The sequence below is a fragment of the Thunnus thynnus genome, chromosome 9 (genome assembly GCF_963924715.1).
Source record: "Thunnus thynnus chromosome 9, fThuThy2.1, whole genome shotgun sequence".
NCBI classification, from domain to species: Eukaryota; Metazoa; Chordata; class Actinopteri; order Scombriformes; family Scombridae; genus Thunnus; species Thunnus thynnus.
The window spans coordinates 18,262,035-18,287,955 of record NC_089525.1 but is presented as its reverse complement, the minus strand read 5'-3'; the positions used below and the strand labels follow the sequence as shown (position 1 = coordinate 18,287,955).

The 25,921-nt window shown below is 37.5% G+C and overlaps 1 protein-coding gene across 4 annotated transcripts in view; it reads right to left on the bottom strand.

Moving 5' to 3' along the window:
• Positions 1–20,373: 20,373 nt before the first annotated feature.
• The window catches only part of klhl4 (kelch-like family member 4), a 29,502-nt gene continuing 23,954 nt past the window's right edge, over positions 20,374–25,921 (bottom strand). For 3 of the 4 annotated variants that reach the window (XM_067599409.1, XM_067599410.1, XM_067599412.1), the window contains 4 exons: positions 25,242–25,404; positions 23,775–24,068; positions 22,274–22,445; positions 20,374–21,898 (listed from right to left, as the gene is read on the bottom strand). In XM_067599409.1, the coding sequence (XP_067455510.1) occupies positions 21,839–21,898; positions 22,274–22,445; positions 23,775–24,068; positions 25,242–25,404 (689 nt within the window). In that variant the 3' untranslated portion in view covers positions 20,374–21,838. The remainder of the gene's footprint in view (positions 21,899–22,273; positions 22,446–23,774; positions 24,069–25,241; positions 25,405–25,921) is intronic. The other variant, XM_067599411.1, reaches the window with a different exon arrangement.

The following is a 25,921-nucleotide window of genomic DNA, read 5'->3' as shown; positions in this document are numbered from 1 at the left end:
AAATATTCTTGTATAATTAACTACATTTATATCACATGTGGATTGACCTATGTTATTGCTTTGCAGCATTAATAACTGCACTGTTTCTATTCAATACATTAATATTTGCGTATTTTCTATAAATACAGATACATTTAGTCTTGTAGGATGAACAGCTTTGCAGAACACTAAGCAGAATATTGGATTGTCTCTGCTGAGGTATGAGTAACTCTGGTGTAGGCCCTGAGGCACGGGTATGACAACAGAGGTAAGAACAAACATTTTTACCTCCTCTGAGCCTCTGCACTGCATCCTTGGCCGGTTTAGTGTGTACAGGGCCCCCTGCGAATACTCCGTGTGATACCATTGACACAGATTATGGATTTTACCTGCTTAAAAATATGCTATGTGGGAGCGTGGAAATGTCAGGGAAGGCACCCAGGCTCTGAGATTTACTGGGAATTTATAGATCACCACATGCTGCTCTCTAAGGAAAACGAGAGGGAAAGTCCATGCAGCATGCTCGTCAGAATGCAACCACTGTTTCCCATTTTACCCCGAGTAAGAACTGATATCTGGCAAATTTGCATATACATGTATTTTCACAGATCCAATCAAACGTCAAGGTGCCGACACAATTCCAGGATTCAAAGCAGAATACCAACCAGTGTTTCAGCTGTAACTAATACCCACTGCCCAAGGAAGTGGAGGGGAGGGTGCTCTATCTTTGAAATAGATAACATTTGTACCACTGAGGAGTTTTAAGCAGACGGCATAGCAACACAGGTCGGGTCACTTGTTTTTGTTACAGCTCCAGTGTGTCAAGCAAGTAGAATGGATTAAGGGTGGACAAGTTATGCTGTCATGTACAATTCAGTTCAATAGGGCATTTGTTTATGCATAGTGTTGATTAATTAATTATTTTTAGAAAGCATCTCTTGCCCATACAGTATTGCCTGATAAACAGAATCTTAACATATTTTCATGGTGGATGTGTGACCAATTTCAGATCAAATCGAGGTTACCTGGTGAAGCCTATGGCCGTATTGAGATAAGGAGTTATGCTTACATCAATCCTCATATCTGCAAATCTCTGCATAGAAAATTTCAAACCCTTTGCTGCTCATTTCTTGGTCTTGTGCTGTTTCTAAGACTTCTTTCTAGAGTCTTTTTTTCTATATCAGCAGCCAGTGACCACATACTGTAATAGCAAGATGCATCGCTTGTTAATGTCATATATAATCAAAGTGCAATGATTGTTGAAAATCTTTTTTTTTTTCTTTTCCTGAAATACAGCTCATGAAAGTGGAGAAACACAGTGGAGGAAAGGAAATGGAACAGAGGTGAGTGAAAAAATGTATTAAACTCTGAATGGAGAGATAGAGGGAAAATATTCCTCATTCGCAGCCTTCAGAATGTGTTATTAGGGAATGATTTCAACAGGCTCTTAGTAGCTCTCATTAGATGGTGTATCAAACCAGAACAAAACTCACTTCTCCTAACTATGTGGAGGAAGTGGATTGGAAAATTAAATGGGGAGAGGAGAGTGAGGGAGCAGTCTCTGCCACGCTCTTGTCACCGTGCCCCTGCTCCCACTAACAAGTCCGCTCAGTCGACTCGCGCTGAAAGTCATTCACATGGTCTTTAATTTCACTTCATTGATTGGAATTTAAAGCCCCGGAATATAGCAAGGAAGACATTAAGATTATCTATTCCCTAAACCGTGCGCTGAACATTTGTTTTTAAATTGTGGTACAGTATGGCTGGATCCTTTTGAGTTTGCAAGCCCTAAAACTTCAGAAACTTGACAAACTGAGCTTGCACTTGCTGTTGTGTACGATATGAGTGTCTGCAGTTTCTAAAGAAGTATATATTTATATACTGCAAGCTGTAGATCAATAAAAGTAACATTTCATTAATCTTGACATGCTGTTCCTGCTTGATGCCAGATGCTGGGGACACAAGCTGTCGAAACAATAGACATGCTCTTCAGTGCTCACTTTCCCCTTCCCCGTTTTTCTTTGTTTGCACTTCCAAGGACAGCATTACATCTGTCAGCAAGATATGATTTACATAAACATCAAACTATTCTTATGAGTATCTGTCAGGGAAACTCTTGAGACTTGCGAAATATTAGCATTTCAAGGTTGCATTTACACCATGTTCATATCTGTTTTGCATATACTATTTACAGTTATATGGTCGCTCATAGTTTGAATTAGTCTCTTTCCAAAGACGTGGTGTTGAGATTTTGGACATGAAATTGGTCATTAAATAGCGATCAGTTTTGAGTCTGTGAAACAAACAAACACTGCCTTGAATATCAGATAGAGAAAAAGTCCATAACTGGGCATCTTGTGCGGTAAGATGCAAGAAAAACATTCAAAATCATGCAGTATCCAGCTGGTGATAAGAAAATCAATCAAGAAAAGAAATATAAACAGTATTCCAATTCACTTCACTCAGCAACTGCATGCAATCACATCTTGAAATGGAAATTACACCTTGCACAAGTGCATGGCTATTTTATGGATTACTTTTGCCACTGATTGTATATCACTCATAAAGTCCGACAGCTTCTGCATGATGGAATTGCTGTTAACGATAACTGTATGGAAATTTTGTGATGTTCGTCTACAGTATGTATTTTTAAGTGTATCTTTGTGTTGCTGTTGCGTGGATGTGTGCGTGCTTATGTGTGTAAATGTCTATTTTGTGTGGGCACAGAGTGTCTCCTATGAAAGATACAAAAGTGGCACTCTCGATGCCATTTGCATGATTAGTTGCTAAACGGGGCTGAGCGCTGGCTGTAAATTACAATTGTACAGAGAAAACCAAATGACCAGATTGATTGACTTTTTAACACCTAAAAAATCTGATTAACATGGCTTGTATTTCTGTAAACAGCTAATCTGTGCCTATTTAGAAAAGCTTTTCTAAGTTTTTTACAATCTATACATCCACTTCAATACTCCTGAACCTATTCTTTTGTTGTTGTACAAGCAAAACACATACATGTACACACAGCCCTAACCCCTCAACTTTCCCCTTGTTCTTTTCCTGTGTAAACTAAAAAAAGTCCTGCCCTACAAATTTTCCAAGGTTAGAGGACCTGCACATCACTGAGATCAGATCAGACCTCCTCTTGGACCTACAATATGTGGTCCACTGAACCTGTATCTTAAACATTATACTGCAGGTACTGTATACATCAATATTGCCTTTATATGTGGTATTTTACTTTGCTCAAGAGTAGGGATCGATACTCTATGAATTTTTAAGCTCATCTTGGCTTCAGGGATAGACTGTAACCTGTGGCACTGACAATCTCATTTGTGCCTTCAGTCCTCTTCAAAGCTCTGAACTACCTTAAGTTTAAAGTACCAAATTTCTCTAGACAAGCAGGTGATTCTCGTGTGCTCTATAATATCAGCATTATAATGTTCAACACCATGGAAATGATTAAACATATTCTTGACTACATTACTGGCTAAAACAAATTGCATTCTGTGGATGGGAACTTGTAGACATACATGTATTATGATTGTATATTCACTCTTTAAATTCCCTCAGCTCTGTGCTGTGTGTGTTCACACTTTCGTCCTGGTGATGGATCTGTAAAAAAGGCATAGCTCATCTGTCAGTAAGGAAAAAATGGTGGAGCAGAGAGCTTGATTTACTTTCACATTGTTTCATTTTAGTTAAATGAGAAATGAACAGTGAAAAGCAATAAATTGCAGGTTTGGGTAGCATTTTAATAATAATGGACCAGAGGTTCTTCTGTTGTTTCCTTTCCATTGCTGACCATTGCACATGCGCCTTAAAATAAAGTTTATGTTTAACAGTTTTCAGACAGCAACTGCCATGCCTGTGATGTATTTTCAACTAACACCAACTTACACAGACTACATAATTGGCTGCTTTGCATTTTCTGTCTGTGTTCAATTTTTTTTTCTATTTCGAGCTGACATCCTCAGCTGGCTTTTTTGCAGAGTTTTTTTTAAATGCTGAACATGTGCGGAGAACATTGTCCTCAACTCTAAACGTTGTATTGGCTGCAGCAGAAGTGTTCAACAAAGCAGTATGACCTTTGATAACTGGGATTCACTCCTCTAAGTGACATGTGCCATAATTTACTGCTGCGGTGAATGAAGTACTCTCGAAATAAGACGTTTGATTGCTTTAATCATACTGTAAATCTTTAAGTGTGCTATAATCATGAATTTTAAAATAAAGTTTATTTTTGCAGTTAGTTTATTGAAAATGGTATGACATTATTGACTTTTTATTGATAAAACATTTTTTATCTGTTGTAAAAGACAAAAAAAAAACAGCAAATCATTAAGCTGCAAATGTATTAAATGTCTAGGGTAGATATGGCTTCATCTCAAGAAATTCTATGTAAATGTAAAGTGTTAATTTAACTAGCTAATTTAAAAATATAATTCGGTTGATGCAATTTTTCATGATAAAGCCCTCAAGGTGTCTCCAGGCATTGGCAGGTGAACCTGTCCGTTTTCTTGGAATTAAGGCCAAGAGCTTTTTGCCCCTGATTTCAAAAGCCATGGGGCAGGAGCTTGAGATGAGTGATTTAAATATTTCTGATGTTGTGCCCAATTTGAGAGTTAAGCTCCAGCACAGCACAGTTCTGAATACGAATAACTTCACCTTGATATAGATTTTGGTGGCATATAAAGGAAACATCAACATAGAAAGTCTGTTTTGTGGTGTTGGGCCACTGAGAGCTAGAGAAAAACTTCCAGAAGAGCTGAAGAGTTTATTTTTGGAGCTGCCAATGAAAACTTTTTTTACACATAGGATGAACAAATGCCGGCTGAGCACACATTATACCAAATGTCTGCCACCATGAGAGGTAGGAAACCAACATTTTATGGTATGATAAGGAATATAGATAAACAAGGGGAATACACAATTTGTTACCAATTGACTAAACCATTGATTCAATGACTATTATAATATAGATATTTCTTTTAAAAATGTGTCTTCCTTTCTACTGATTATAGACCTGACTAAATCGCTCCTATACAACAGACACTATTGTTCTCTTTCTTTTACTGTATATTCCTTGTGTATTGTATGTGTTAAATGTTTTTGAATCACTGATCTATTTTTTTCAAATAATGAAAAATCTTTGTATATGTTCATGTGGTGCATTTAAAGCAACACATCCTCATGATTAAATGACCTCATAGGTCGATTGCACTATGCACTCCAGAATGACCCATAGGAGTGTTTTCTAATATGCTGCCTCTATTGTTGCTTTCCAAAACCGTTACAAATCACTGTTAAAAAACAATGACGTTTTATGTTGTGACAACGCTGTGGTTAAGGTCTGGTTAGGTTTAGGCACAAAAAACACTTGGTTAAGAATTAGAGAAAGATCATGGTTTGGGTTAAAATTATCACTTGAAACGTGATGTGGGTTAAAGTCATAGTTACGGTTTTTAAAATACTATCCCAACTCACAGCTGGAAACGAGAAGTGAACAGCGGTCTCCTGCAGCTAAGTCCACTTTTTGCTATCTATCTATGTAGCCCTCCACCACCAGTTATGGAAATATGTCACCTTACATTGACATCATTTGAACTGCATCACTTCTCTGAGTTACTGCAGCCGCTAGATGGCGTCTGTCACTCAAATGTAACTGTATGTCATTTTTGCCGGCTGAATTTTCTAACTATACTGTTGTTTTTCTTTTGAGGACAGGCGGATTTGAAGACATTACACATTTTTTCAATTTCATCAGAAAAAAATAAGAAAAAATCATTATTATGATCTTTAATCTTCCATTGCCAAAAAACCCCCAAAAAACATCCTAAATTCATTACCTTGATTTAGGGACAGTGTATTGGATCTGTGTAGTCAAAATAGTATCCACCTTTGATGTAATTTCATGTAGTCTGAGTTTCCTGTGACATATGATTTCTGGTCCTTATCATCAGCTCAACCTTTCCTTAAGTTCCTTTGGCGGAGAGAGGTAATACACGTGGAATGGGTTGGACTATAATCCCTGTGGATACAGTGAATCTACATTGGCAAAAGGACAATAGGAATGATATTCACCTAATCTCCCTTGACAGATTCAGGACATGCTTTTCATTAACACAAAAGTGGATAAGAGAGCAATAAGCACTGTTTCAGAGTTTACCTAAATCCTTTAAAGCTAAGTGAGATTCATATTCTGGTGTCGCCCGTCTCTGTCTGCTTGAGCTTAAGCCAATGCAGGTACCATATTTACAGAGCTCTTTGACATACTTTTTCGGCTGTATTTTTCAAGGTGTGACGACAAACAATAGCAGGGACAAAGTTAATTTCACACAGCTGCCCATGTAAACTTCCATCCAGAATTCCTAAAATCAGTAAGATGCTGTGCCTCTGTGCGTTGCTTTAATGACTACCAGTGACATTAACTGTGTACAAAAAAGGGTTATTTTTAAATCTTTACTGAAGCTGTTGAAATCTTTTTCAAAAGAATTCTATGTTTCCTAATGTGATGGTGCCTAAAATTTTCATAAAAGCGTGTCTATATAATCTAACTGCCTCTGCAGCTGAAGTGTTAATTCCCAAAGCATTATAAACATATTGGGATAAAGTGATAATGAGCCAATGATCTAATCAGATTATGATCTTATTCAGTTAAATTAAAACACACAGGTACCTGCCTGCAAAGTGTATCTTCTTTGTCAGCGGCATTCTTTGTCTGAAAAAGAAGACTCAGATTGTGCTGTCAGTCATTTTTGGTAAGATCAAGTGTCAGTTTTTTCAAATAGAGCTATCTCATTTTATAAAGAAACTTTTTATTTATTGATGTTTGAGGGAAAGTTAATCTGAAGAATCTCAAGAAAAGACTATTTCTCTATTTTTCCATGAAGTGTAAGGCTGTCAGCAGAGTTTCCATTCAGATTGCAAAGGAGGTAAGAAGAGGGAGGATAGCACTTATTTTTCTTTTTAATTAGCTTCATCTGAGGAATTATCCAGCCCTAATATAATGGCTCGATTCATCTCCCACACCATCTGGTGTGAGAGCGGTGTACCTCTGGAGCTGATTGCTTTCCCCCGGTGCTGTGTCGGGGTAATAGGCTGTTCAAAGGCTGTTCTGGGCTCGGACAGCTGAGCAGAGGTGGGGCAAGAGCAGCTGGCCTTGGCGCCATCACCTGCTGCCTGTCAGAAGGCTTTCGAATATGGTCCATCCATGCCCTAAGTGTATGTATCTATGTGTGCATATGTGTGTGCTTGTGTACATGTGCAACATACTTGAGAGTCAACTTCAGGCAGAGCACAAATCCCATGCTCTTCCTGAAGAAGATAGGAGAGAGAAGGAGAGAAAGAGCACATCATTAGGACCCTTGTGAACATCTGGGAGAGATGAGACAGGTGACAAATAAGAAGTAGTGTCTGGAGATGATTCCAGCACTTCAGTTAGTTTGCACTTCTGCACCACATGTCAAATGACACAGCCAAGAAGACATATAATTTGCTGTATATAAATTGCTTTTTGGTAAACTGTTCACAAGCCTGGCTCTCGGTAGTATTTCAAACACTTGAGCACCCCCATCTTTTTTTTTAATCATGTCATTGTCACTCAAGTTTTGCTTCAAATACTATGTTTGTCGCAATGGTGCAAGTTCATTTGACAGATTGGCAACATCTGGTTTGCCCTGAGTCTTTCAAGCCTGTCCCACAGTGCAGTGCACCCGCAATGTCACCGACACCTGTTGACTGACCTGCTTTCAGCCAACAACTGTGGTATAAATCTACAGTTTAGAGAGGGATGTTGCTTCTCATGAATAAATGATGATGATAATGATAAATCTGGAATAATCTATATATTTTTCTATTTAATATGGATCAAATTACGTTGTGTATTGTGAAAGATATTGCTTGTGGTGACAAATCCACAAAGAATCATCAACAGATTCTGCAGTTCACCTCAGTTCTACAGATGATTTTAGCATCTTTCAGCTCATTGTTTTGGTTTTACAGCCAAACTATACTGATTTTGAGTCACTCACGCTGCTCTTATACTCTATGCTAACCCACTTGCTATATCAACTGTATAAGGTGATAATATGTCATGGTTGTGTTTACAGCATGGATGTATGATAAGAACTGGATACCAGACTCCAAAATGGCATCTGAATGAAAATTGCTCAACAAGCGCAAAAGCCATTTTTGCTTACGTGTTGTGCGGCCGACAGCATATTAATGTTTGTCCCACTGGCCCACCTGCCTGTTCCCATTCGTCCCATAAATTTCACACAGGGATGACTTCACACACATAAAAGTCACCTTTCAAGGCTCAGGGAAAGTTTTACAAATACACAACCTTCATGGATTCAAAAATGCATAATACAGAGAGTAATCATTTACATTGTTAGAAGTGCCCTGTCAAAATTTTACAGATGTCTCTTTTATAATGGTGGTTTATGTGGAAAATACTATTTGGGCTGCAACATCCATGATTTACAGCTTGGTGCACTAGCCCCGAGTGGTCAAAAAATGCAGGTTTAATTAACAGTTCAGTTTTTTAAATATTCCTCCAACATTCTAGTAATTAGCACTAATACATTTGTTGATGGGGATGTTTAACTCTCAAAAGCTTCCTCCCTCTCAAATTTGTTTTCCATTACAGTATTATCCAAAATGTCTAAATAAAACTCAGCAAGAACTTAAGAGGAGTAGATTGAAGACATAACGACCAAAATAAAGATCTCACTGGCTGATTGACTGAGTTGATAACAGTAGCTACTTTTAGCTTGCTATAATGGATTTTATACACCCACTTTTGGGCAATTCAGGCTACCATGAACTACAACCTCGCCCAAAAACAAGAATAACAGATGATGTATGAGGGCACTTCTCTGTGTTGGTACTAATGAAGCAAAGCAAATACCTGCAGAGAAAACATGTAAAATAAATGAAGACATATCAACTGAACAATGTTAAGCAGAGGACCTGAGTATGCGTGTCTGTGTAGAAGGGGAGGGGGTGAGAAGGAGGAGGTGTGGGGTTATTGAGGGTATCTTATCTAACAGTTGAGCAGCTTTATGGCTTCTAATAGGCACCCTGTCGGATTGAATTGTAAATATGGAGCACCATTGTGCATTCAGAGGTGTGTACATCCTCTGCTTCATTTACCAGATGCTAAGTGATGACCAACTCGTTTATTACACCTTGCAATCCACAATTAAAATGAAGAGAAGCTCGCAAGGAAAAAGCCATTTACCTTAGCCCAAACTGCACTTACACACCAGACACAAATTTCACTGTTACTTGAAAACTTTCCATGCATGGAGCTCATTATCATTTGATTTCCATCCAGAGTTCTCAATTAAAATTATACAGAGGTTGCATTTCATTTACCTGAGCTCGGGGCAATTTGCCGGCCATTAAGCTCCTACCTGTATCAGTGGAGATGTTTTCGAGGTGAACATCTGGGGTTGAGGAGGCAGAGCATGAAATGAAATGCCCCTGGCTCTCTGCTCTTCCTTTTGTCCAAAAGGGCCAAGGGTATTAGAACGCCATGCATAGTAAAGAGCGTGTTTCCACGGGCTGAAACAAATTGGTCTGGGATCTGAATTGAAATAGAAAATCGACAATGAATGCTGGATACCAAGTTTGTCATACAGCCACCAATAGCCACAGTAAAGTATTTCAGTCAGGTACTGCTGGATAGAGTTGTAGTGGATAGTGGTATTTATCTGTTGTTTTCCACCAAATGAATTATTAGAAGGAGGAGAAGGCTTGTTTCAACATGCATTTGGCTTCAAAACACCACAGACATGTCACTAGTGAACGCTTTTCATTACTGTCTAAATCCGGCAGACCTGTAAAAATGCAAAGTGTTCCTTGCTGAATTCCCCATAAGGGATCAAGATTCTCTATAAAACTGTAATTGATTTCTGTGTCATGCAATAATAAAGACTTACCATAAAGAAACTACACTCATGAGACCTTTTAAGAATCAGACCTCATTAGACCTTGGATCTAATACTTTTTACTCTAAATCATTTTTAAAATACAAATTGCAATTATGTTGCCTAATGACATAATGTAATTTTTTTTGGTAACATAATAAAAAGAGAGGCTTAAAAGAGAGGCTTAAAACAACTCTGGAAGTCTCTGATTGAGATCTGATATGTATTCCTTGTGAATGTTTGCACAGTGTGAGGTGCTGAAATATGCCCACAGACTGCAGTTAGGGATAAAAAATAATCATATCAGATTTTTATTTCAAGTCATGTAAATGCCATGGTGATGTGCTTTGGATGAACTTCTTGGAACATAATATTATTTTTGTAATTTTAGTGATTATAGACATTTGTTAACCTGACATGGGTATTTTGCCTCACTTTCAACAAAGTATAACTTAAATTGTTGAAGTTGGAAGCAATAGCACATTTTTATTATTAGTTACTCATTATGGTATAATATCCCTAATTTACTGTCTGCAGAATGAAAAGCTGATTTTAGGCAATGTTGTATTAATTTACCTCTAAATAATTGAATCATTAGTATTGCATATTGAGGCAAACACATTTACAGAAGAGATCATATGAATGGATTAGAACAATTGGATAATAATGCCATTAATAATTTCATTGCATTTGATTTAGCATCTGTCATTACATTTGAAAGCATGCTGTCACTGGTTTCCTTCATGTAAGAAGTAATATCTACTGTATGTAAAGAGCTGTTTTATCAAGTGTTACTGTGTTTGCTATAGAGTACCATCCTTTAATCTTCTGTACTTGAAAGAAGGGACAAGAATGAAAAGTCAGTCTAATATCTTTCATAAAAAAATTGAGAAAAAATGATCAAAACCTGTAGCAAAACCCGCACTTAGTGCAGGGCAGCTTTGGTGTGTCTCTGTTCACACTGTTGTGAATAATAACATTTCTTTGTTGGGGATTATAGGTCCTTGCTACAGGGTGTTCCAAATAATTTTGCTTGTGACAGCCTGAAATGGCTTTCAGTTTGTCAAATAACTGCAGAGTTGCTGTCTAAGTCATGCAGTGAACATTCGAAAGATCACTTTCTTCAACACTGCGAGGCGGCTGTGAAAAGAGAGCCTCAACACAAACTAGCTTTTCATTTCTGTTATCATACTCAAACAGTATGGGGATCTCACTGGAGATTTGTGTGGTACAAGTTGTATTCTAGATGATATGCAGTAATCAGGCCCTTTGAGTCTCCTTCTGTCTCTCTTTCTCTTTTTCCCTCTCTCCGGTCTGTCTCTCCCTCTTTCCCCTGCCCTCACTAAAGCTGGTGAGCACTCAAGTTTTGCAGTGTTTTAAGCATTACATCATTCCACATGGCACACTATTAAGCTTTTGGGAACTGGGAAGACAGCCCAGGCCTTCAGATTTGTCATAGCATTGTGCTCCATTGTTGCACTGAACAGATGAATCGCATGCTGACCAAACCGCCACTAAGCTAGGGGAAATAATTAATGCACAGTCCTATTTTTTTCTCCTCTAATACAGCGCATGGACAAGACACGGCACTGCGAGTAGTTGTCAGATTTTGTCCCTTTTGTGTCAACATTAGTGACACATATTTATTCTGCAAGGGGCATGGCCTCTATCCATCTATCCCTCCATCTGCCCATATGATATTCCATCCAGGTACGATGCCATGGCGACGCTTAGTTATGCAGTGGAATTTATTGTCTGCACTGCGGCAGATTACCATTGCTTAACATGCCACACAGGAGACTTAAAGAGGCAGCACCTTTCACAGTGTTGCATCCTGCTGGCAAGTATGTTGGAAAGCCTGAGGCATGCTGGGAAGCCTGGTCTTTATGCATGGTTTCCTGTGCTGTGAAGGACATAAAGTATACAGCACAGAGTAAAAGCAAGAGAAGGGGCAGCTTGAACACAATAAAACGGTGGCATTCACTGTTTGTCTTGGCACTATATTCATGTTTTTGTTTTATTTTATTTTAAAACACTGACCTGTTAGCTTAGGACTGCTGTAACATTTTACTGACTATTTGTCACATGTATTGACTGTAGAGATTATAGTCATTAAAAGCCAGCTCACAAGCACTACTCTCCTGAGAATTTTTTCTTGAGAACACTTTCACTTGTTAAAATGTGAGGTGCTTAGGGGCAACAGGGGAAACATTAAGTCATGTAATGATCAGGTGTACAAACCCAGTATTTACAAGGTCAATATCCTGTGCTTAATTCACCCAAAGCAGCCTTCATACCCTGTAACTTGATACATTTTAGTATTCTTGCTTCCCACTCCATTCTATAACAAAATACAGATTCACTCTAAATAATTCAACACCTCTGCACGTCAAACAGGGGTATCAGGCATGAGCCTGCCTCAGGATGAATTTGAAGGGAAAGCTCTTTACCAAGCTAAAGGCTATGTAACACAAGAATCAGGCTACTTTGAGTACAAGAGATTTTCCTGCAAAAAAAATGTGTAGTAAGAAGAGAATGAATCTTTTGAAGTTGTTATCTGCATGCATACGCTCTCAGATTCAGACGCAAGGCTATAGGAGGATAAGAAAGGTTCAGCTTTTGTCCACCGTGGGCAATCCTCCTGGCAATATGGCTGCCGTGTGGGTTTTGCCTGTGTGATTCTGATTGCCTGGGGTTAAGCAAGAAACAAAATGTTCTAAAAATTGATTAAATCGCCCTGGTGTGTCTGTGTTCAGATCCCATCTGTAGGTAGTTATAGACCAGATCGCCTACAGCTGGAATGTTGTAGCAGAAGTGTTCAGTTTTGCAATATCACACCATTGTACTTGCACTTTACTTTAGAACTTTCATTTTCTTGTCACGTTCATATAAATGTCATTTCATCTCTGTGCATGTATATGTATATGTGTCACATCTGTATTGTCTAGGGAGAAGTTACTCAAAGATGTAAGATGATTTGACCAAACCTTTAAGTCTCTATATAGTTTTCAATAAAGTACATTTTCCTGTAAGATACATTTGAAGATTTTAAAGTGATTTAAAGATGAAAGTAATCCATTATAAAGTATTTTTACAGAATGGAATCCCCTTTTTTTACCCTAATTGCTCATGTTTGGCAGGACTTTCCTTGGAAAAAACGTTAGTGCACAAGAAGGAATACATTTTACTTTTATAGATTTTGTCTTTTGTTATAAACAGAGGGAGAAGAGGATAGATTAGCACAAAGCACCATGGCTGAAAAAAATAAGATAGCACCAGCAGTCATTACACCACTCTTCATAAAAAAAAAGTCTCTGGAAAGTGCTGTACAAAAACACAACAGGCTGGCACCAAAGATGATGCCAGAAAAAAGCAACTAAAGTGTAAAGTTTATGACTTAAGCGTTCTTTTACTACTAACTTTTATTGTCTCAAAGATTATTTGGTACAATATGTGTTCATTAGAAGCAAAACAATCAACAAGTCAGTCAGTTTATCAATGAATCAAACAACTGTGTCACCATATTACAGTACATGAGGTGACTTTGGCTGAGCTAAAGCTTTTACATCAGTTTTACAAAATGTTGCTTTCTTTTATGGAGCATTGCTTGTTTCTCTGACATTAGTTATGATAACATTTGCTTTTCAGTTAGCTATCACTGAATCACACAGTGTTTTTTTTTTATTTCATCATGACCAGATACATAAACATTTAACAATTTAAAATTAATATTTATTGATTTGATTTTTATGATGTTCAGAATCTACACATCCCACAGGAAATTGGAACTGCAAACAAACGGAGTAAACAGAGAGCAATACTTGGTATAAACCAATAAAGCAGTATTCAAGGTAATGATCTCAGTTTGAATTTTAGTTTGAATAATACAGTCTAGATATAATGTGTTATATACTATAAAAAAGACATATGTATTAACATTTGCATATTCCTCTTTTTTTCACATTCTTTTTATTCTTTTTTTATGGCAGCCAAGAGAGCTCAATGCTCTGCAACTGAAGAAAACACATAGCAAGAAACAAGAAACACATTCACCAATCTGACAACACATATACAACATTAAGAGATGTGCAAATAGGGAACACAAGAAAGTGAAGCAATGCTGCAAGTTGTATATCACAACAAAAATAGTTACAACCAGCACTGGGCAAGTTACCTGAAAACTTTAATCAATGTATTAATCATTAAAAAAAAACAATTACACTGCTTTGCTAATTACTTAAGCACTCAGCAAAAGTAATTAGTTAAATTACTTGTTACTTTACTTTCATTATTCAGCCTAGCTCCGTCAAAGGTGCCTTTAAACAACTCCAAAACCTCCTCTGGTTTACCAAGCAGCCACCCTACAGTTTAGAGGTATGTACTGATGACATGGAGCATTCATTAAAATAACTTTGGAGATACTGGAAGTCACATATTTGTTACTTTTGGTAGAAGTTAGCTGCTTTCCCACACCTCCATCCTCTGCACTAAGCTAACGGGTCTGATCACACAGAGACAGCATTTATTTAATTTATTTCCCTCCATCAAACCCCTGGAAAGACAGAGAACAAGTAAACCCCAAATTGTCAAATGGAGCCTTACTGTAATGTAATTATTGAATTTCAAATTGTAATCTTTTCTATCATATTACCGTAACTGCCCAACAATAGTCACAACACAAATAACAACAAACAATTAAAACTGATAAGCATGCAAGCAATTAATACATATTAATTCATTTATATCAAAGTCACCTTATCAGAGTGTTAAAACTAAAATAAACATTGTTAGCTAATTTTTAATCACCATTGCCCAGTAATTGACATATTAATCGGTTTAAGTGTGCCCCGTAGTTGGTCTTGCAGCTTTTCAGATGCTTGTGTTTTCTGTATTTGCAGTACATTTCTTCAACTTTCAGTAAGTTTCAGTAATATTCTTGCCATGCATCCCTCAGACCTCTGACATGGCTGTATAAACTTGACCCAGTGCATTCAGAGCAGTGGACATTTGTTGGCTTCTAGTCCACTCCAAGACCTTCCATTATGGCCCTAGATGACAGATGTAGATATTGCAATGTTCTCCCTTCAGGCTGTAAAGCATGAGGCCTAACCTTCCTTACAGCAGAAGTAATGGTCCACACCTTTAATTGTCGTGGGCCGTTCATCTTCGCTAACAATAGCAGTAAGCAATGGGTCTGGGAAAGAAAAGCAGTCATGTCTGACAAAGGAAGTGATTTAGTTCTGGAGGCAATTCATAAGCGGGCCTTGCAGGGGCAGCTGTAATGTGCCAAGAGAAAGATCATATGGGGTAAGAGGCATAGCTGACACAATAGTGGCACACAAGCAACTCTAGATGCTTTTTTTCCTCCCACTGCAAAGATTCATCTGAAAAAAAGAGGCAGTAAAATGTATATTGTGTGCGTCCTTCAAAGAGGGAGAATTTATTATTGAAGTGGACATGATGTTCTCTGAATGCTGTAAAGGCTTAGAAAGTGAGTTGGACAAGAGCAACTTTGTTGTCACAGCTGTATCAGTCAGAAAACAAACAACTCGTCTTATTTAAAGAATTGGGCTGTTTGCGTATGTGATTCTTTTTCAGGTTTTGATGTTTCCTCATTATTCCATTTGATGTCAAAACATCATTTGATGCTCAACTTTTAAAAGTGTGCTTTTAGCTCTGTGTTTCTTTTATTCCATCCAGCCTTCTAAAGAAGCAAAACTGCTATGAAAAAATGTGCCATTGATGGGTCACTGGTTTCCTGACTGAATTAGACACACAAAATAAGAAATAGACGAGTGTAGTTACCAAATTAAAGCATGTTTCCTGGGAAAGTTGAGGCCCATTAAAATGATAGATTGCATGGTGTATGCAAAGGGATGTTTTACACCCACAAAACAGTCTAATTGCATTCATTCCTGTGAGAAGTCTACAAATGTTGAATCTAGATTCTCAGGCGTATTGGCAGCAAGCTGCTAGACAGCAGATGACTAGCTTCAAACGAGTAGTGAGGGGGAGGGATGTAAAATCTTGACAAACAGTGAGAGCCAGTGTCCACATCATCTCTCGCCCCTGACAGGCTTTCCCATGCATGAATTCAAAGCTGGTAAAAACATGGCTGGATTCATTTTGATCTGACATCCATCATGTATATCAGTGTAGTGGTTTCACTGTACTGTGTCCACGATAAGATGTTTTGGCAATCGGCCCATGACATCTTTTAGAGCCAGTCAAGAGAAACTGGGACCAATTTGGCACTTTTGTCACAAGTTATTGTTAGCTTTTGGCTTTGGGTACTACTCATTCACATTAGAATAGTCACACAAGCACCAAAATTAGTGTCTGAAAACTGAAAATTTTAAAAAGTTAATTAAGAAGTATGATGCTCTATATGTGTGTGTTTATTTTTGAGGCTGTAGTTTGTGGTGTCATTGCATCAGACTGTGTGATTCTGTAATATGTTCAGAGTTTTCTTCCTCTCTGTTCTGTTTCTTTACCCTGGAGAAGGTTTGCAAATTGGAAAATAGGGAGGGACTGTAGAAGTGAAATTTTGTTCTCTTTTCATTTGTCAGAAGGAACCAGAAAAAAGCCTTGCAGCCAGTTGCCCTGGGGGTAAATGAGTTCTGCGTTCTAGTTTAAAACCATTAAGAAACAAACTGCATCATAGGCTGCAACATTAATGATGATATGAAATGCAGAATAGATGCATGTCACGGGCTCTTTGTTGGTATCCAGCCCTGCTTGTACTCATCCGATTCCAAAGTTAGTATTCCCGCACTGGCTCATATTTAACTGTGCAGTGATTTAGTTAATAGCAGTGTCCCAGCCTGCTTCTTATACGAGTCTTCTAGCTGAGATTTAGAACTACGGATTCAGTAGCAGCGTGTATGGCTGAAGCATGGCGGTATGTGTGTGGAAAGCGTTAGGCAGATGGGATGTGTCTGATATCTCTCACTCAACATAATGAGACAAGAATGCGCTTCACCAATCTCAGGGCCCGTCTGATGGCAAGAGACACAGTGCCCACTCATACGGGAGGGATCTTTCCCCTCTTCAAAGATAATGAGATGACAATGTATTCAACTATCATTAGACAGAGACAGGGTTTGGGGGGAGGATGGAGGGAGAAACATTCTACAGCACTTGTCTGCTGCCTTTGATCAGACGAGAAAAGCAACTGTCATTCTTTGTATCTGTGGTGGACTTATGAAAGCTCAGCTAACTACTTCATCACCGCCGGTGTCACTTAAAGGCTATAGTTTGCATTGTAGTTCCTCAGGTAAGCAGGTAATTTTTCAGGTTGGATTGTTCGCTGAACGGGAACGAACGTCTCTGCAGTTAGATATTGTCCTGCTGCCTGTGCAATATGTTAAATCTCTGTCTGAATTCAGACGCTTGACAAAAAAAATGTTGCAGTGTAAAATCAATTTGCCATCACCTGGGAAGAGAAGACACAACATTTTGCCTGACACGGCACTACATTGCAAGATGTCAAAAGTGCCATGTTAACAGGCTTATTTAAGCAGGCTTGACGAGACAATCTTATTCTAAGTTGACAGTTTGTTGTGGCACTTGTAGAGGGATCCATCTTGTCTTTTGTCCCTGTGGTGAAGATGATCCCTCACATGCTATATATATATTTTTTTATTATTATTATTATTCTCAGTCTTTCTTAGAACACTGTGTCTTGACAAATAAACCATCCAAATCCTTTTTTTTTTCTCAGGCATTCTTCAGTGAGCATTAGGCCAACGGATCTGCACTGAAGTTCTGAGACTGTTGACAGCAAACAATTATGCTGCATTATCATTTATCTGACAGAAAAAAGAAAATGTTTGGTGAAATCAAAACTCAATGACTGTAACATGTTATTTTTGTATTGCAATGATTTTTAATTTATGAAAGCTTTCATGTCTCCTAAATCCAAAAATATATATTACATAAGAAAGCAACCTAGTACACGTACTGTATGTCTTCACCACCAATCAATATTGTACAATGTCTGCAACTCATGCTGTGCTGTTGCATCTTTCTCTCATCACTTTCCATCTCTGTTCACTGTCACAAAAAAAAGAATAAAATACGAGGGAGAGCTGCTCCCTCACTCCTAAAAAAAATAAGAAAAAAAAGGCTAGGAGCAGAGATCAAAAATAGAACAGTCTGTCTACATTTGTCACACAATTATAAGAGATTGTTCAAACTTTTGTGATACCAAAATCCTTTTAAAACCTGACAAATCATCTCTCACGTCAGAACTCATCTTGCTCGTAGGCTTCTCCTTAAAACTCAGCAAGATGCTCATTTGTAAGTAAGAGAAGGAGACGACTTAACATCCAATTTCCCAACATTTCATCATCATGTCTCAATAATTATGCAGGGTTATTAGCTCAAGTATTTGTCCTTGGCATTCTTAATGCTAGTTGACATTTATTATGAACAGTAATGGTACTGGAGATCTTTGATTTGCCTTTTGCGGTGGTAAGTGTGGTTTGGTACGTCCTCTGCAGTGCAACAGCACCCTCTCTGGATAATTTATGATATGATTACATCACCATGAAAGAGCAGACTGACTGTGTGTGATGGTGGTGGAAATATACTAAAACCAAAATTGCTAAAATTAACAAAGCTGATTACTCTCTAACAAAATCAAAATGGATGGATGTATATTTAGAATAATTTGACTTCATCCTTTCATTAAAGTGCCTGAATTTGAATTTGACAATGTAAGTTACTGCAGGGACTTCTGCACTCAAAAAAAAACATCCTATTTCTACTTCCTTTTTATTTTGTTCTATATTGAATGAACAAAATCCATTACTCATTTGTCTCAAAGCCTAAAACGAATTCTGCAATATGTCTGTTCCTCTCTTTCCTCCATCTCCTCCTTTATAATGTTTCTGGGTTTCAAAAAGGAAATCAGTAAGGCACAGTGGGTTTTATTCTAATTCATTCAACACTGGAAACATGAAACAAATTCATTCAGTGTTGAAATCTTGAAAAAAGAAAATGTTCCTTCTAAGTGTATGTTTTATATTCAATTTATTTGCCATAATGACCCAGAACATAACGTCCTAATTATTCTCTCTATTATTATTCTTTATCATTTCAGGAATAGCTCTATTTTATGGTGTAAATATGAATAGTTTGGTGTGGATTTGTGGATTTTAATTAGTGCACTTATTATTTCATTATGGCATTGATGGTGACTACAATATCAGGAAACATGCAATATTCAGATTAAATTAATTCAAAGTTCAAGAGGAAATGAAAAAATTCTTCAAAAGTAAGATCAGGTTTTATTTCAAGTGATGTCAATCATGTTAAGTACTTAAAAGGCTTACATGTTAGGATTGCAATAGGATAATAATAAGTTTAATGAACCTCTTTACCTCTAAATTGCTTCAGTAAATTTTATAACTTAAGAATTCTGACTGCAAATGCAACAACAGTCAAATTAAGCCTGTGTAAGAGTGTCCTTTGTCATCTTTGTGTTTTGTTGGTTTTTCCAGCTCTGTTCTATAATGTAATAATGTCATATAGCACATGTTTCCCTGAGCCCTTGAATCAGATTTGGAAACCTGATGACTTTTAGATAGCGTATTGCATCATACTCACATAACATGGTACTGACTGTCATTGTTTAGATCACTGTGTGTGTTTAGCTGTGGTTGCTAACCTACTATATGGGTGGCAACTAAACAGACAAAGCAGTTTTGTCTGACAGATGTGGAACTGAAGATTGAGCAACACTAAGCTAAAACCAACGGATGAATATAACAGAGAAGTATGAATTCGAGAAGGATCTTCCACATTTGCAACAATCCAATGCAGGGCAAATTGGATGAAGCTATTTTCATCATTATGGTCTCATGTTCCTACAGCCATAACACTATGTTTCTCCAATTAATTGGACAGAGATATATTAAGATAAATGTTCTACATGTTGACAGTAATCTTACACTCTGACGAGGTGATTTCAGGGAAAAGCTATTGTCCTTAATTGATTTCCTTTATAAGATCTGACAGGAGGAGATGCAGATAAACAGAAATAGAAGGTTGGAGAAGGAGATTAATTTTCAAATCAACTGAGATATGGATTGTGCAAAGGAGGTTTTGCTCTAACGGGTGTCTAATATTTTGTGTATTCTGAAGAGACCTGCAAGTTTCTGTATTAAAACTGTACATGTGGACACATAAGCTGGTATTTTGTAAGCAAAAACCATCACAATCAAACCGAACAAGCTATAGGAGAGTGCGGAGGAGGGAATTTGAAAACTATTTGGAGGGTAAACAGTGAAAAAAAACAAAGGAAAGCAGTAGCAGTTGGTCCTCAGTCTGTTGATGAGAGTGAAAAATACACAGCGATATCAACAAACATGCTTGCTTGATTTAAAAAGTGGGTGCTGAGATGAGAACAAAACAGAGGTTAATGCTGACATCAAAGTAGTATCCAAGTCTGTTTAGTCAAAGAATCAGTTTAGTTTACTTAAAGCAGAACAACAAGAGAAATAAAAATATGCCCGCTGAGGGGTCACATTCAGTTCGAAACATGGATTTGAACATGCAGAGAAGACTGAAGTCATTTAATTTATAGGTTTGCATGCTGTACAAAATTAGGATAAAAACATAAAAAGTAACATTTGGCCCCCAAAACATGTTATAATTACAGTTACAAATTGTTCTCATCATGAACAAGTTAGTTATCTTTTACTTTTAAGAGCAGAACAACCAACTACAAATCTAAAAATTCTAATCAAAGTCACATCAGTGAAGTGCTGTGGAAATCAGGTTTTCGAGTGTTTCACATAAAAATGTAAAACAGTACTTGAAATTCTCTCATAGACTTGGGTAATTAGTTTGGATGTAGTGTGTTGTGTCAGTGAAGATCATCTACATGACCCAGAAGGCATTATATACTTAAAAATACAGAACAGACAGTGATATACACTATTGTATAAATCAAATAAAACATTTGCTCAGCTAGCGCGCCCAGAAATAAAGACAAAAGAATAATAAGTGTAGTCACCAGAGTACACTGGTTTAGGCATGGTTCTATCAACACAAATGTAGTTTCAGAAAGTTCACAAAAATCTGTACAGCAATGTGAAATATCAATATGATATATTTTCTGTAATTCACAATTTTGTAAACCTTTATTTAATGCGTAACAAGACTTCTAAGACAAGCAAATGACTTTGGTGTTCTGTAGCTACAGTTTCAATAAAAAAGAACTATAAACATGTCCAAACACATTTTTTCAGCGAAAACGTTTGATTTCCTCTCTGTTCTGCAATTCAGCCTGGACAAACTCTTCACCCTCAGTGTTCACAGTGGTCCTTTTTGCTAAAGAGTCTGTTCAGACCACTCACTCAGGAAAGACACTGATACATAGTTACATCTATGTATTATAACATTTTTATTTGAGTGGCTGTAAAGGGAAATATAAACCCAAAAATATACTGTTTGTGATGGCACTGATAGGAAATGTTATAAATGGTAGAAATGTAATCTAACCTGTAGTTAGGCTTACTTGATCAAAACTTGTAAATCTATATCTTAAAGACGTACACAGAACTTTTCATAAATCTAGTATAACAAACCAGTACAACAAAGACTTGGCACTGATTGCTACAGCTTAGCCAAGTCTGTGAAAATTCTTGATCGGTTGAGAATGTAGAGAATGCGCCTTGCATTCCAGTTTCTGAGCAAGTCCTCCCCAGTGGGCAGATGTGTGCACTAATGATAGAAACAATGGTTTATGGGCAAGGCTCTGTCTGTGTTTTCCTCAGAAAAATCTGGAGGAAGAAAAAAAAACAAAAACTCATGACTCTCGAAGGATGTGTCCTTGATCTGTTGTATTGTTTGTCCACTCTTCTTCGCAACTTCTTTTCATTTCTTTCCCATGCTGTCGTGAGACAAAGCGCTCAAGGCAATTTCACCACCACCACACAGGCACCTGCCCTGCCAATGTTGAGAGGGACCTCCTACAGGAAGACAGAGAGGTTAACATGCAGCTTCTCATCTGAGGTTGTCTTCAAAAAAAATCCCATTTGACTTCATGCAGATAAGAGGGTTGCAGTGGCAAGATTGGAAAAATATGTTGCAAAAAAGAAAAGCAAGCCATAACATGTTTGATAGGATTCCGTGACTTCAGCAGATGAACCCAATGGGTTTGTAAAGTAACAAAGTGTGACAAAAGCAAGCAACAGTTCCTTAAAAAATGTAACCAAAGGTTCCCTAAAACAGAATTAGCATCATAATATTTTTACTAATATCTAAGAGTATGAGTCACATGCACTGTGTTTTGTGTTGTGATGGACAAATACTCATAATAAATGAGTTTTGGTTGATGTAATTACCTCAGTCCACTCATTGTTTTGTGCATCGTAGGACTCAACAGTGTTCAGATATGACTGGCCATCATATCCTCCCACAGCATACAGCCTGTCACCCAGCAGGCAAACACCCACTGCATCCCGGGGAACGCTGAGGGAGGACACAGTGGTCCACGTGTCTGTCTTTGGGTCATATCTGAAATTACAACATTTGGTCAATGATTGTTTTTGCATTATGGTACTGCATGGTTTATCATCGCCAGGATGAAGGGTGAAAAGAGTTTTGTAAAAATTCATCTATCCAAGCAGCCTAAATCTCCAGTGGAAAACAGTCCCCCATCCCCACTAATTGAGACATCCTTATGTCCGCCCTCTTTAATCACAGATGTCTGAATGGTCACTAATGGGAACTTCTTTCAGCACAGACAGAGAACCAAATTGGAAAAAAAAGCAAAAATGCAAAACTGTCTCTTGAACAACATCTGGCGGATGCTGGGTCCAGAGAGAGCTGGACTAATCAGCGAGGGAAGAAGTTGCTGCATAAAGTAGTTTTTTTCTTTACCATGTGGACCACTAAGATGATAAAATGATGGTGAAAATGATTTACTTTCTATAATTTCTGTGTAGTGAAATCACTCAAATGTTCTGAAATTCATTGATGTTTTAATGACACTCGAGGCTACCAAAGTTTGAAGTTGCCTTATGCAGCTTTAAATCAGTAAGTTAAATTAATAAAATAAAGATGTGGCAGAAGGCAATCTACATAATTTTATGCACATAGACAATAAGTAAAAAAAGTAAAACAGAATTACAGTAATCATACAAATATATGACTCTGTAGGCACTAAGTTACTCATTATTTGATTTTACAAACTGGTTAAAGTGCCTAAAACATGCAAAAGTTAAAAGTTTACAGTTTGCCCATCTCTATTGAAATATAAGTAGGTCAAAACAAATGCTGAAAATGTTTTCAGAAAATCATTGAACTCCTTACAAACTGATACGACACAGAAAATATGTATCAGTCAGAATCAGTCTATAAATTAAACAGCATACTGTAAGGTAATACACATGTCAATATATAGATGTCATGTGCCCACCTAAAAAGATGATTCAATCTATACTGAGTAAACTTCTATCAGTACCACTCTCAAAATAAAGGCATCAATTAGCATTTCATGTTATTTCAACATTATTGCAATAATCATAGAATCCCTACATGAATTCACAAATAATGGGAAACAATTTAATTTATTTAAACAAGAGATGTTTTTCTTAGCAGTAAATTATAACTGAAGGTGTCATTCTACCTACATCACATTAGGTTCAGATACGGGAGAATATTGTGGCCACAAGATGGTGCCAGATACTATAAAATGAAAGAATCAGTGGAAACTATGATCTCTTCAGTGGAGTATCACGTAGTATAACGCCGACATGTCTCAAAATGCAGGAACAGGGTGGGGATCAAGATGATTTTAACTCTCTATTGTTCTTAAGAGAAAGTCAACAGCCTCAGCCCCACCTTTGACTGAGTTCCATCAACTGCTTGCACAACATTTTTTCTTGTTTGTGTCTTTTCTCCAGAGAAGAAGCGTTTACTGACCTCTCTACACAGTCGGAGAGTCTCGAACAGTGGTTGGAGGCGGGAGCGTCGTGTCCGCCTACAGCATACAGGAAGTTGTTGTATGTCGCCACACCCACTCCTCCTCGCCTCTTGGCCATGGGAGCACACATGCTCCACTTGTTGGTATGCGGATCGAAGCACTCCATGGACCTCAAACATGAGCTGCCGTCTCGACCACCTACTGCAAACAATCTAAGAAAATAAACAAAACAGGCTCAAAATCAAATATTTAACATACTGTACATACAGTACCTACCTCTGCATCTCTGGCAGGAATAACTCATATCAGTTGTCGAATAGTGACAGACCAGTGATAATGTGACAGATTTTATGAGATATAGCAGTGAGCAGTGGAGAGCATCTTGCAAAGGCTCTTTCCTTGAGAGTGTTCCCTCCAGAAATATCACATCAGTGTTTTAAGTGCTTGTAGCTCAAAGACCCGACAGCAAGAAAGTAGAGGCTAGGGAAACAGTTTCCTTCTTGTCTATTTTTGACCTAGATGCAGAAATAACTCAGCGTCGACTTTAACACTGAATTCTGGATGTAGCCGAGCAGCAGCAGCCTCTTTTCTCCTTCAGCACAGAAACATATTTAAATTAGGCTGAGCTGGTCTGTTTCTTGCTTAATTTACTTTCAAATAGCGCAGTTAGGAATTTAATACATACAAATACATGAAGTGTTTTGCTTTTATGGAGTCTAGATTACACAGTATAAATTATCAAACTAATCAGACCAGCTTCTGCCTTGAGCTGCTGAATACAGCGCTTCTGCTTTTCTTGGACCAGCACACTGTAAGTTATACAACCGTGCCAATGTTATTGTACGCTGTATTCCAAGTTACGTATTACATTACTGCTGAATGTTGACCATTTTCCAAAGCAAAGCATGCAGTAGTGTTTTAGATTCTTTCTCATTTTTCCATTTTCATTTATTACTGTACATTATGCAAATTAACTTGCAGATTATTGAATATTGTGGATTAACATAATACAGTATCTGCTTTTATTTATTTTTTGGAGAGATAACTTATCTTTAGCAAAAATAAAAGCAGACATGATGATAAAATTTTAAGCAAGTCTAAATACAAAGTTAAAACATGCAACAATATGCAAGAACACTGGTAACTTCAACATTTAAATAGAAGAATATTTCAAAATTCTGCACTAATACTGGCATTCCTTTTTTTATTGCACATTGCCTGTACTCGTCTGCCCCCTCAGTGTCTGTTACGGTTGCCACTGACCTCAGCCTCAGTATGGAAACAAAGTAGCAGAAGGACAACAATATATTTTGCCTTATAGTGTAATTTTATCATTAGGCCATGTTGGGATAGTCTGTGAGTTGAATATAGACAAGGCAACTTACTTTCCATTGAGCGCTGTGACTCCCATGGTGCTCCGTGGTGTCGACATACTGGCCACGTAGTTCCACTGTCTGGCCTGAGGGTCCCAGCGTTCCACTGTGTTGAGATAGCTCCAGCCGTCGTGGCCTCCTACAGCATACATGGGGCCCTCCAGCACAGCAATACCTACACAAATTGATGCAAGAGGCACATGTTACCCAAAATAACATGCTGTTTTTTTGGATGATTTTGTAAAATAGGAAGAAAATTATAACATTGAATGATTAATATACTTTATTATTACTTCGTACTTGTGTATTTTTATGTTTATTTATCTATGTAAACACAAAAGGACAGTGCATTTGTAATCATTATCAGCAATATAAGCACTTAATGAATTAGTACAGGAGTACAAGTAGTACAGGCACACAGTTGATGCTGTAACATCTGTGACCTCCAACTGTTGTTTTTATAATGCTAAACGTTTTATATCAAAAGGGTGACTAAAGCTACAAAACTTCTTTGAGGCTTATGAAACAAAGATCAGTGTCTTTTTTCAAATTCTCATCACAAAGCATAATGCCAGCACAATGTAATGTAAACCACATGCTAGCAAATAATCAGTGAAAAGAGATTAAATGACATTTTAAAATTGAACCCCCTCTTTCAACAGTTCTTGGAAAGAGCTGAGGCAGAGGTACAT